This window comes from Rhagoletis zephyria, unplaced genomic scaffold (genome assembly GCF_001687245.7).
Source record: "Rhagoletis zephyria isolate East Lansing unplaced genomic scaffold, Rhagoletis_zephyria_1.1 Rzeph_scaffold_08064, whole genome shotgun sequence".
NCBI lineage: Eukaryota > Metazoa > Arthropoda > Insecta > Diptera > Tephritidae > Rhagoletis > Rhagoletis zephyria.
The window spans coordinates 1-13,001 of NW_016165145.1; the positions used below are offsets into that span (position 1 = coordinate 1).

The following is a 13,001-nucleotide window of genomic DNA, read 5'->3' on the forward strand; positions in this document are numbered from 1 at the left end:
CGGTGTTTCTAATAACTCTTGTTGAATCTTAGGTTCAGATGTTTTCGCCGATGGTTTCTTTCCAGTACGTCGCAGGTGGCCTAATTTGAGATTTGTAAATATCTATTTCTGCTACCTCCAAATACTCCATGCAGTCAGGTCCGTAACACTCAGGTTCTTCTGCGACCATCTTATTTTGACGACAGAGCCTTTGCTAGAGGAATAGCTATGCCAAAAAATACATACATAGTAACAAAGATTTTTTCTTTTTTTTAAGTATTTTGTTTCGTATGTATTTTACAGCACAGATGCACTGGAAGTTGGAAATCCTAAAGCTCATACAACTATGCCTTGCGCACTTTCCTCCATTCCAATGAGCTTTAAATCGCTTCCCTATTGGGAGAAAGTTTCTGTCATGGTATAATTCCGCCATGGTTTCTGTCGGGTTTTTGGGCCCGTGCTTCTGATGGCTTTTACATTTGGTGCCGCATTTTGAAGTGTATATTCAGCGTACAATAATTTAAAGATTGAATAAATTTAGATATGGATTTAAAGGATGTTCTTTTTAGGTTTNCATGGTTTCTTTCCAGTACGTCGCAGGTGGCCTAATTAGAGATTTGTGAATATCTACTTCTGCTACCTCCAAATACTCCATGCAGTCAGGCCCGTTGCGCTCAGGCTCTTCTGTGACCATCTTATTTTGACGACAGAGCCTTTGCTAGAGGAATAGCTATGCCAAAAAATACATACATAGTAAAAAAGGTTTTTTCTTTTTTTTTAAGTATTTTGTTTCGTATGTAGTTGCAGCACAGGCGCACTGGAAGTTGGCAATTCTAAAGTTCATCCCAATGAGATTTAAATCGCTTCCCTATTGGGAGAAAGTTTCTGTCATGGTATAATTCCACCATGGTTTCTTTCGGGTTTTTTGGGCCCGTGCTTCTGATGGCTTTTAAATTTGGTGCCGCATTTTGAAGTGTATATTCAGCGTACAATAATTTGAAGATTGAATAAATTTAGATATGGATTTAAAGGATGTTCTTTTTAGGTTTGATTTAGTATAGATACATATGTAAATTTTTATTATTTTTTATGAAATGCAAGAATGGTATTTCGTTTTTTCTAATATTTAAATAAAGACTGAAATATGTGTATGAATGTCCATTTTCTGCTGTATGTATACTTTATGTTATATTCTCGTGCCGACCTGTCGAGTAAAGCAAAAATTAAATTAAAACGCACATAATAAATGAAGTCGTTTTATTGGGTGCGTTTAGAAATGCACTGAGCCAAAGAATCAGTCTCTTTTATATCTATACTTATAATTCATGGAAATGTCCAATATGCGCAACGGCAGTTAAATGCCGAATTGGAACTTAGTTGCGTAAATAATTCATTTCCATTAATTATAGTTTAGAAATAAAAGAGACTGATGCTTCGGCTTGATGCATTTCTGAACACACCCTATAATATATACATTTACAGCTTATTTAATGCCGCATACTTGAGTTTGAAACCCAGGAGGAACAACGATCGATCGGAGTAACCTCGGGAGCTGCGCAAGCCTCAATACTCGGTCCAGACATGTGAAACATTCAGTACGACAGCCTACTAAGATTGGAAATGCCACTAGATGTTGAACTTGGATGCTATGCCGATGATGTAGCAGTAACAGTAGCCGCTCGCGATCTCACGACGGCTCAGTGGAAGCTCATTGAGGCTATAAGAAGAATTAAAACGTGGATGGAGGGGAGGACCACAGCCTCGTTCCAATATTCATCGAAAAACAAGAAATCTCAACCTCACGATGCGTCAAATACCTCGGGATTTATACTGGATAGTAAGCTCACATTCTGGGACCACATTCAGAGTGTGTCGAAAAGAGCGTCGAAAAAGACAGCAATGCTAATGGCAAACTTACATGGACTCAAATCATGTATACGGCGCCTCTCGATGAAGACAACGGAGTCAATTTTGTTTTACGGAGCAGAAATCTGGGCTGCAGCTTAAACGATAGACAAATACCGCAAACGTCTNGATGCTATGCCGATGATGTAGCAGTAACATTAGCCGCTCGCGATCTCACGACGGCTCAGTGGGAGCTCAATCAGGCTATAAGAAGAATTAAAACATGGATGGAGGACCACAGCCTCGTTCCAATATTCATCGAAAAACAAGAAATCTCAACATCACGATGCGTAAAATACCTCGGGTTTATACTGGATAGTAAGCTCACATTATGGGACCACATTCAGAGTGTGTCGAAAAGAGCGTCGAAAAAGGCAGCAATGCTAATGGCAAACTTACATGGACTCAAATCATGTATACGGCGCCTCTTGATGAAGACAACGGAGTCAATTTTGTTTTACGGCGCAGAAATCTGGGCTGCAGCTTAAACGATAGACAAATACCGCAAACGTCTCGCCAACATTCAACGACAAGGAGCACTGAAAGTGGCGTGCGCATATCGCACCGGTATCGGAGGAAGCCGTACTCGTACTCGCGTTAACAGCGCCGATCAACCTTTTAGGTAAAGAGAGGCAGAAGATATGGCAGTCAAAAAAAAAACGGACTAGGAAAACGCTGGCAGCAAAGGAAGCCAAAAGCAGATTACTGAGCAGAAGGCAACAAAAATGGCAGAGTGATCAAATGGGGAGGTGGACTGCGAAACTGATTCCGCACCTGGACCGCTGGCTAGACCGCTCACGCGGAGAGGTGGGTTATTTCCTCACTCGGTTACGGTCTGTTTGAGGCACGTAATCAAAGCGGAAATACTGCAGCACTGATGCAAATTTGCAAAACTGTTGCAATTTCCAACTGATAAAACGTTACTAGTAGTTCACTCCTAACGTGATACTTTAATAATGCGCGCAACACTGCGGTTGTGATTGCATCTCGAACAAGCCCTTATTGAACGACCACGGATACTTTTAGAACGTACCTGCACAAAATGGGGAAGGTGGCGAGCCCACACTGCGGTTACTGCTTACATGTAGACGATGCAGAACATACATTCTTTTTCTGCGAGCGCTGGGATGCCAACAAGCGGCGATTGGAGCGAAAACTCGGCCCCGTAGCACCCAAAAATCTCGTTTCTTAAATGAAAAATCATGAGACACGGTCGCGACATTCGCCGAGATCATACTGCGGCGCAAGAGCCAAGAGGCCTTCCACTCTACATTCCTTTCTGCTTTCTATTTTGTATGGAGTGGCACAAATTGAAGGGCTTCTTCTTTCGCTNTGAGGTGGGTTATTTCCTCACTGGGTTAGGGCCTGTTCGAGGCACGTAATCAAAGCGGAAATACTGCAGCACTGATGCAAATTTGCAGAACTGTTGCAATTTCCAACTGATAAAACGTTACTAGTAGTTCACTCCGAACGTGATACTTTAATAATCGCGCAACACTGCGGTTGTGATTGCATCTCGAACAAGCCCTTATTGAACGACCACGGATACTATTCGAGCGTACCTGCACAAAATGGGGAAGGTTGCCAGCCCACACTGCGGTTACTGCTTACATGTAGACAATGCAGACCATACATACATTCTTTTTCTGCGAGCGCTGGGATGCCAAAAAGCGGCGATTGGAGCGAAAACTCGGCCCCGTAGCACCCAAAAATCTCGTTTCTAAAATGAAAAATCATGAGACACGGTCGCGACTTTCGCCGAGATCATACTGCGGCGCAAGAAAATTTATCTGGACAATGAGGAGACTGAAAGCAGAGGTGCCCAAAACAATCGGAATCTACAGTGGCCGCTAAGGTAGACTAAGGTAACTTGGCCCCTCTTGGGTTCCCTACCCCTATATGGTGCGAAGGCATTTTAAACCCTTTCCTCACCGCCAAAAAAATATACAGGTATATATGTTTGTATGTATATTATGTAGACTGTGTCAAATAAAACGAATGTTCTTTTTCTAGGCAGTTCATGTTACTGGGTGTTGCGACACATATCGTCGCCTGGGTAAAAGATTGTCGTCTACTTGTGCTTGATTTTCTTCAGTTATGCGTTAACTCGGTAGTTTCTCTAGCGAAAACAAACTTATCTGCTCTACAAAATTGGGTGGAAGAAGGCAAATGATTTTGCTATAGGATGAGCGTTTTATCATGATTATCACGCCATTGGATAGGAACAAGTGAGACGATCACTACAGATGAATCACTTTTGCCAATGCTCGTCATTTGTATATAGTTGCTTTGCCCAATAAAAAATTATAAAAACTTTGGGATAAGTTAACCATAACGTACATACAAAAAATCCACAATTTTCTAACAAAAAAGACAAGTCCCAGTAGATAATTTCAGGAGTTAAAAGCCCTTCCGAAAGGCCTTCCTGAGAGACAAGAGGCCTTCCACTTTACATTCCTTTCTCCTTTCTTTTTTGTATGGAGTGGCACAAATTGAAGGGCTTCTTCTTCGTTCCCATGGAAGGGCCTTCAGAAGGGCTTTTATAGGACGTACTTCAGAAGGCCTTTTGGAGGAGTTCTTTTAAAGTTGCTTCTTTAATTTATAAAAATCATATGTACATCTTTGAAGTATTTGCTTAAGGTTTATGTATATCAAATATGTGTGATAGCAACATAAAAGGTTTATTGAAATTGATTTGTAATGCTAAATAATATAAATTTATGCATTCGCGTAAATTGTAAATGGATAAGCCCTTCTAGAAGGCAAGCAAGGAAGCACTTTCTTAAGTTCTTCTTGGGTAAGCCTCTTAGGGCCGGTTACTCAGTGTCTGGTTAACACTTATCTACGGTTAAACATCTTTGTCGACGTCTTCGACTCCATGCATATAACAGGGAGTCGGTAACGTCGATAACTATGTTTAACCGCAGATTAGTGTTAACCAGACATTGAGTAACCGGCCCTTAGAATGGCTTTACAAATAATTGCACGAGACATATATGTAAATGCTAGGTAAACTGATTTTGCGGGTAGATACATTTCGAGTTTTCAATAACAAAAAAATAATTATTATTTAAAGATTTTTCTGATTCGTGTAGTGCATTCTTTTAGCTATTAGATAAACATAAACCCAATCAGGTATGCGACTAGCCTCTTTTTGAATGACTTCGCGTCGGATCTTCTTTCCAGAGCACAGTGCCAACGGCTCGTAAGCTTGTAGTGCAGTTCTAACTTTCGTTTTTGTAATTGTAAATTGAATGTTATGCCATCTCGTTCCCACTTGTGCTGCATTATCGACATGCCGACGGAAATTTCATTTGACATAAATTAAAGGAAACCAATGCACGCATTTCCATAAATGACTTCGAAAGGTCGTTTAATTAAAAAATATATTTAGAATTGTAATAAAAACAAAGTGTGATTAATACAATTTTAAAACTAACAGTGCATGTGTTTAGTGCACTCAGTGCACTCAGTTCACTTAGATCACTCCAACGCTTTCAAATCTTCTATGAATTCCTCCATACTCTTGCTGACCGTTTCCGCAAAAATACTTGTCTCAACGCCGCAGCCATTTTTCAAATTCGCTACANTGATTCGTGTAGTACATTCTTTTAGCTATTAGATAAACATAAACCGAATCAGGTATGCTACTAGCCTATTTTTGAATGACTTCGCGTCGGATCTTCTTTCCAGATCACAGTGCCAACGGCTCGTAAGCTTGTAGTGCAGTTCTAACTTTCGTTTTTGTAATTGTAAATTGAATGTAATGCCATCTCGTTGCCCTTTGTGCTGCATTATCGACATGCCGACGGAAATTCCATTTGACATAAATTAAAGGAAACCAATGCACGCATTTCCATAAATGACTTCGAAAGGTCGTTTAATTAAAAAATTTATATTGAGAATTGCAATAAAAACAAAGTGTGATTAATACAATTTTAAAACTAACAGTGCATGTGTTTAGTGCACTCAGTTCACTTAGATCACTCCAACGCTTTCAAATCTTCTATGAATTCCTCCATACTCTTGCTGACCGTTTCCGCAAAAATACTTGTCTCAACGCCGCAGCCATTTTTCAAATTCGCTACACATGCACGAACGGTAACGCGATAGGTTTGATCTGGTTCCAGTCCTTCTAGCTTGTAGGAGTGTACATCACCTGGCGCCGCTATGCCATCGAAAATTTCCTGCGCTCGACAATCGTTTTGTAGCTGATAATCCGCAGAGGCGCCGACTAGTTGGCATACAGGTCGCTGTTTAACTATAGGAAAATCATCCGGTCCAGTATCCTGCATCTTGAGCGCAATTTCTTCCTGTTGTTCACGGAATTTATTGAAATTGCGTATTGCTTCCATGAAATTTGGATCGCCTTCCAAATCGTGGTCATCTTTGTTGGTTTTATCTTCAAGGTTATTGTTGTTCTTTTTTTCAGCTAATTTGCGCGTGTTATCTGGTACTTTGCGTTTGGGCCGTATAAGTTTAGATGTGCTATCGAGAAAGGCGCTGATGGTATTGGGGGTAGTGGAAAGTTTGCCGTCAACACAATTGGTAGCATTGTTGCAAGCAATTGCTTTGGCTTCGCGGCGCACATGCCTGTTATCCACCTTGCGCCTGAAATAGGAAAAGAGTTATGGTCGTGTGATGAATATTAAAAATATGTAATAACAAGTAATTTTTAAGCAAAAAAACCGACTTAAATTCTGATATAAAAATTTAAGAGTACCGTTAATTTCTTTATGATCCAATGATCCCTTTAAAAGAAGAATTATAGAGATCGATTACGTGGACCAAATTTATTCGGTAACATCTGTACATAAAAAAACAAACAAAATATTCCGACGAATTGATAACCTCCTCCTTTTTCTTTGAAGTCGATTGAAAAGTAAGTATATATTTTATAAAAAAATTAGGAAAATGTAATTCGTTGTTCCTTTTGGTCACCAAGCGCTTATGCCCTTTTTACTGCAGATTATTCCTACGTTGCCTTCGAATGGCACATTTCCGGTTAACTTTTTTTCAAAGGTACAACTTTGTACATACATTAAATTTATTAATCAAGTTATTAAGTTCTCTTTTTTATTGTCTTCGCAACGGCATTTAGGAATATCTCTTTAAATTGAATGCCGAGGAGAAAAATTCCCTTACAAAATATCTGCCTTACAAAAAGATTCTTCCATACTAATTTTAAGGAGCATACCTCTAAAAGGAAAGATGAGGACCAACACAAGCTTGAAAGAGATATTAGACCTTCTTCTTCGCAAGTATCTTCCAGGTGGTGGCTTAAATCAGTCCTCAGCAGCACCATCCATAAATCTAAATGTATTCGACTCGGAACCCACTTGGCTTCACTTGGCATTCCTAATTGGAATGAGTTGCCACAGAAGAGAAACGGCCAAATCGGCGCTTAGGCGGTTACAGCACCAAATAAGATAAGAAGATTGTATGACTAATCAACAACTTCTTTCCGTATAAGTTCCCGTCCGGAATGTTTCTCGCAATGTTACAGGAACCCCAATCGCTGGAGATTCCATAGCTGGAGAGTATTTTGAAGGCATGTCTAATGTTCAACCATGTTTCAACTACTTGAAAAAATTATAAAGTAGCGTTCATCCCAGAGGAAGCCAGGAGAGACACTAGATAAGCAAATCGACACATGATGATAGAGAGAAGCAGCGACAACATCACCGTTATGCGGTGGTGAGTTTTCGTTAACACGGGAATCCCATAAGATAGGCCGCCAGCCAAGGTGCCGCCTAGGTGGGCAAAAATCGAAAAGTTCGTTATCTGCAATGTGAACTTGTTTGGTATTTTTGTAAATACAATTTATTCGATAAAAAAAATTAAACAGACATTTCCCTGAAAAATTAATTATATGCCGCCAGGAAGCCACTAAAGTCGACAAATTTTTTATTAAAAATTTTAATAAGAGCACGTTGACGTTCCTTGTTTCCATATAGATAGTAGAGAATTACAGGAATTAAAATTTTGGAATGGGTGTCCCTGCGGTATTCCAGAAAAACAGTTTTTTTAAACCAAAATTTCGAAAAATACTAAATTTTAANGGTGTCCCTGCGGTATTTCAGAAAAACAGTTTTTTTAAACCAAAATTTCGAAAAATACTAAATTTTAATTGAATGAATAAAAAATATATGTAAAAATGGGTTATTTTTATTATTTTATTAAATAGTACAGGCTTTTAGCTTTCAAAAGAAGAAATAAAAACCTGCTAATTTTTTGCACTTTCTGGAGTAATGCGTTTACGCTAATGCATAAAATTATTTTTTCATTTTTTTTCGGTGCCTTTAGATCTGCACGATTAGTTCCATTTTCAAAAATGAATGCATGAATTAAAAAGCTTGACCTGTGGACAATAGAAGGTAACTTTTTTTTAAAGGGTTGCCACCTGTTAAAAAATTAGATTGTTACAAAATTAGATTAAAATTTTTTTTATAAGTTAAATGAATTATTAAGAGGTGGGTATCAATCGAAATNCGGTGCCTTTAGATCTGCACGATTAGTTCCATTTTCAAAAATGAATGCATGAATTAAAAAGCTTGACCTGTGGACAATAGAGGGTAATTTTTTTTTAAAGGGTTGCCACCTGTTAAAAAATTAGATTGTTAAAAAATTAGATTAAATTTTTTTTTTATAAGTTAAATGAATTATTAAGAGGTGGGTATCAATCGAAATGTGTATTAACTACATGCAGCGTGTTGCCACCTGTATAAAAATCAAATTCCACTTGAATTAAAGGAATTAGGTAATTGAAATAGATAGGTATCACCACAAGGGAGTCAGACGAAAGAGGTTTAAGAAGGTTTTAGCTTGAAAATATTACGAAAAATAAAATATTAAAATATTTATTATTTTATAACAAATATATACATTGTCAATCAGTGATTTGTTGTGATTACATTCCTTTTAAATTACTGGACTCTTAAATTAACCCAGGGATGTTTTTACTCTTCACTTATTTCTTGATAGATATGTGCAACCTCTTCTTGTTTCCGATATCCATATTGATATATGTACTTATTTCACTTACCTTATTCCCTTAATTAAACTGAAATTGATTTTTTAAACATGTGGCAACATTTCTACGTATCGTTTAGAAGTAAAGCATTTTCAAAACCATTTCAATTGATACCCATATTGTACTATATAATTCATTTGACTTATTAAATAATTTTAATACAATTTGTAACAGGTGGCAACCCTTTTCAGAAATAAAAAACTTTAACTTCAAACTGCAATTACAGTGAAAGTAAGAAAGTTATCCAAAGGTAAATTGCATTTTGGAATTTAGCGTCCTCAACTTTATTAAGAAGCGAACTTTCATTTTAATCCGTCCAAAATTCTATTTTTGCCCATATTCTATATGAAAGGGAAGCACTGTGGGCCGTGCCAATTGACACGGACTACGGTTTTATATCGGTAAAGGTGCCAATAAATATCGTATTTTTTTAAATTATGTCAGTAAATTTTGATACGGAACTGTATTTGGCAGAAAATTAACAGAATATGCAAAACAGGATTTTAATGGCGATGGATGTGAAGACTTAATCATAACATTAATCGCAAACTGATCTAATCCGACCGTCACTATTGGTCATACCGAGTTTGCAGTTAAATTGTATTTGAAAACATTGGACGAGAAAGGTACCTACTAGTTTTTTTNGTTGACACGGACTACGGTTTTATATCGTATTTTTTTAAATTATGTCAGTAAATTTTGATACGGAACTGTATTTGGCAGAAAATTAACAGAATATGCAAAACAGGATTTTAATGGCGATGGATGTGAAGACTTAATCATAACATTAATCGCAAACTGATCTAATNGAATTATTCATTTGACTTATTAAATAATTTTAATACAATTTGTAACAGGGGGCAACCCTTTTCAGAAATAAAAAACTTTAACTTCAAACTGCAATTACAGTGAAAGTAAGAAAGTTATCCAAAGGTAAATTGCATTTTTGAATTTAGCATCCTCAACTTTATTAAGAAGCGAACTTTCATTTTAATCCGTCCAAAATTCTATTTTTGCCCATATTCTATATGAAAGGGAAGCACTGTGGGCCGTGCCAATTGACACGGACTACGGTTTTATATCGGTAAAGGTGCCAATAAATATCGTATTTTTTTAAATTATGTCAGTAAATTTTGATACGGAACTGTATTTGGCAGAAAATTAACAGAATATGCAAAACAGGATTTTAATGGCGATGGATGTGAAGACTTAATCATAACATTAATCGCAAACTGATCTAATCCGACCGTCACTATTGGTCATACCGAGTTTGCAGTTAAATTGTATTTGAAAACATTGGACGAGAAAGGTACCTACTAGTTTTTTTTCTATTACTAGCCATAGATTGCTTTCATTAGCGAAATAACGCAACATTGTTATTTTAATTTTTGTCATTTACCGTTCAGTGGAAATTTGGCACAATACTCTGTGTTAAANCTATTACTAGCCATAGATTGTTTTCATTAGTGAAATAACCCAACATTCTTATTTTAAATTTTAACCGACTTCCAAAAAAGGAGGAGGTTATCAGTTCGTCGGAATANATTGACACGGACTACGGTTTTATATCGGTAAAGGTGCCAATAAATATCGTATTTTTTTAAATTATGTCAGTAAATTTTGATACGGAACTGTATTTGGCAGAAAATTAACAGAATATGCAAAACAGGATTTTAATGGCGATGGATGTGAAGACTTAATCATAACATTAATCGCAAACTGATCTAATCCGACCGTCACTATTGGTCATACCGAGTTTGCAGTTAAATTGTATTTGAAAACATTGGACGAGAAAGGTACCTACTAGTTTTTTTTCTATTACTAGCCATAGATTGCTTTCATTAGCGAAATAACGCAACATTGTTATTTTAATTTTTGTCATTTACCGTTCAGTGGAAATTTGGCACAATACTCTGTGTTAAATAAAATAAAGTTATGTTTCTACTTACGATACAAAAATTAAATTCGGCAAAGTTTCTTCATAAATTATTTGATCTTTGTTATAATAATTTTCATCCTTGGGTAGTGGACCACTGTATTCAGGGTTTATAACAACACACTCGCATGATGATGAGTATCTCAAAAATTCTGGATGATTTCCTAGAGTAACATCTATGTAACAATTGCAAAGGAAGAAAACAAAAATGTAAGAACCAGCTCCGATTTAATGCGCTGAAATAATAACNCTTATATTTTTTTTATTTATTTTTTTATGTATGTTACCGCATAACTTTGGACCAGGTCAACCGATNTTCTATTACTAGCCATAGATTGCTTTCATTAGCGAAATAACGCAACATTGTTATTTTAATTTTTGTCATTTACCGTTCAGTGGAAATTTGGCACAATACTCTGTGTTAAATAAAATAAAGTTATGTTTCTACTTACGATACAAAAATTAAATTNCTGTTGTCATATAGTGTTGAGTGGAAATTTGGCACTATACTCTATGTTAAATAAAATAAAGTTATGTTTCTACTTACGATACAAAAATTAAATTCGGCAAAGTTTCTTCATAAATTATTTGATCTTTGTTATAATAATTTTCATCCTTGGGTAGTGGACCACTGTATTCAGGGTTTATAACAACACACTCGCATGATGATGAGTATCTCAAAAATTCTGGATGATTTCCTAGAGTAACATCTATGTAACAAATGCAAGCGAAGAAAACAAAAATGTAAGAACCAGCTCCGATTTAATGCGCTGAAATAATAACTTACTATGTTTACCAATGATCACTTTTTCGTGATAGATTAAATACTTCTCAATTTCGCCATTGGGCATGTGCGGTGGCCACCAGTGGAGAACCTTAGTAAATACATATGTACATACATGGACATTTAATAAATATATTAATAATATGGTGGCAAATTTCGACTTACTATTTTATCGATGGCGATTGCAGTGTAATAGACTCTCCTCACCGGTCCTGGTTTACTCGGTAGCGTACGAAAGTATTGAATTTTTGAATAGGCATCTACTTGTATATGATAGTCAGTCATTGTTAAGGTTTTCGCAAAGTAGGCGTATTGTGTATAAGGCTTCAGATTTGAAATTATATAGCGCACATTTTTGGTCGGGTTTATATCCATACGCCAACTGTAAAAGAGTGTAACTATATATTTTAGGTTTCAAAATTCCATATATGTATATATACATATATATGTATATGTACATAAAGTACATACAGTGACTCAAATAAATGACCACGTGTCGATTTTTATTATATTCGTAGTGTTTTTCGAGCTTATTTTTTTGTTGTTATTTTTCTATAAAAATACCATCCACGCTTTGCCCAAAAATATTTAAATCACAATTTCAAACTTTATACAAAATATAGAAAAATTTTCATCAAAACTCCAACTTTATATCCCCAATTTTTAGAACATTTTTGCTTATGCAGTTTTATAGTCCATGCAATTTTTGTCTAATGAGGCGCAAGTTTCAAACGGCTAAAAAATTGCGTTAATTATTGAGATTTTTTTTTTTCGAGAGTACTTTTTGCTAACCTTCTGCCGCGTTTAATGTCATAAAAAATTCATGTTTACATATATTTTATATGAAAAAAAGTGCAAAAATCCGTCANGTTGTTGTTATTTTTCTATAAAAATACCATCCACGCTTTGCCCAAAAATATTTAAATCACAATTTCAAACTTTATACAAAATTTAGGAAAATTTTCATCAAAACTCCAACTTTATAATTATAATTTTTAGAACATTTTTGCTTATGCAGTTTTATAGTCCATGCAATTTTAGTCTAATGAAGTGCAAGTTTCGAACGGCTAAAAAATCGCGTTAATTTTTGAGATTTTTCTTTTTCGAGAGTACTTATTGCTAACGATCTGCCGCGTTTTATGTCATAAAAAATTCATGTTTACATATATTTTATATGCAAAAAAGTGCAAAAATACATCACCAAAAAAATAAAAAAAGTTTCAAAAATCAACACAAGCACTTCATTAGTGTAAAATTGTAGGGACTATAAAACTGCATATCCAAAAATGTTCTAGAGATTCGGATTAAAAAGGTGAAATCTTGATTAATCTTCCTAAATTTTTTATAAAGTTTGAAAGTGTGAC

The 13,001-nt window shown here is 36.0% G+C and overlaps 1 protein-coding gene across 2 annotated transcripts in view; it reads right to left on the reverse strand.

Annotated features, from left to right (window-relative positions):
* Nucleotides 1-5,228: 5,228 nt before the first annotated feature.
* The window catches only part of Sdr (Secreted decoy of InR), a 14,672-nt gene continuing 6,899 nt past the window's right edge, over nucleotides 5,229-13,001 (reverse strand). Inside the window, exons 7-11 of one of the 2 annotated variants that reach the window (XM_017630726.1) lie at nucleotides 11,803-12,019; nucleotides 11,641-11,728; nucleotides 11,401-11,563; nucleotides 5,957-6,495; nucleotides 5,229-5,456 (exon numbers count right to left, since the gene is read on the reverse strand). In XM_017630726.1, the coding sequence (XP_017486215.1) occupies nucleotides 5,368-5,456; nucleotides 5,957-6,495; nucleotides 11,401-11,563; nucleotides 11,641-11,728; nucleotides 11,803-12,019 (1,096 nt within the window). In that variant the 3' untranslated portion in view covers nucleotides 5,229-5,367. Of the gene's footprint in view, nucleotides 5,457-5,677; nucleotides 6,496-11,400; nucleotides 11,564-11,640; nucleotides 11,729-11,802; nucleotides 12,020-13,001 lie in introns of those variants that run through there. The other variant, XM_017630725.1, reaches the window with a different exon arrangement.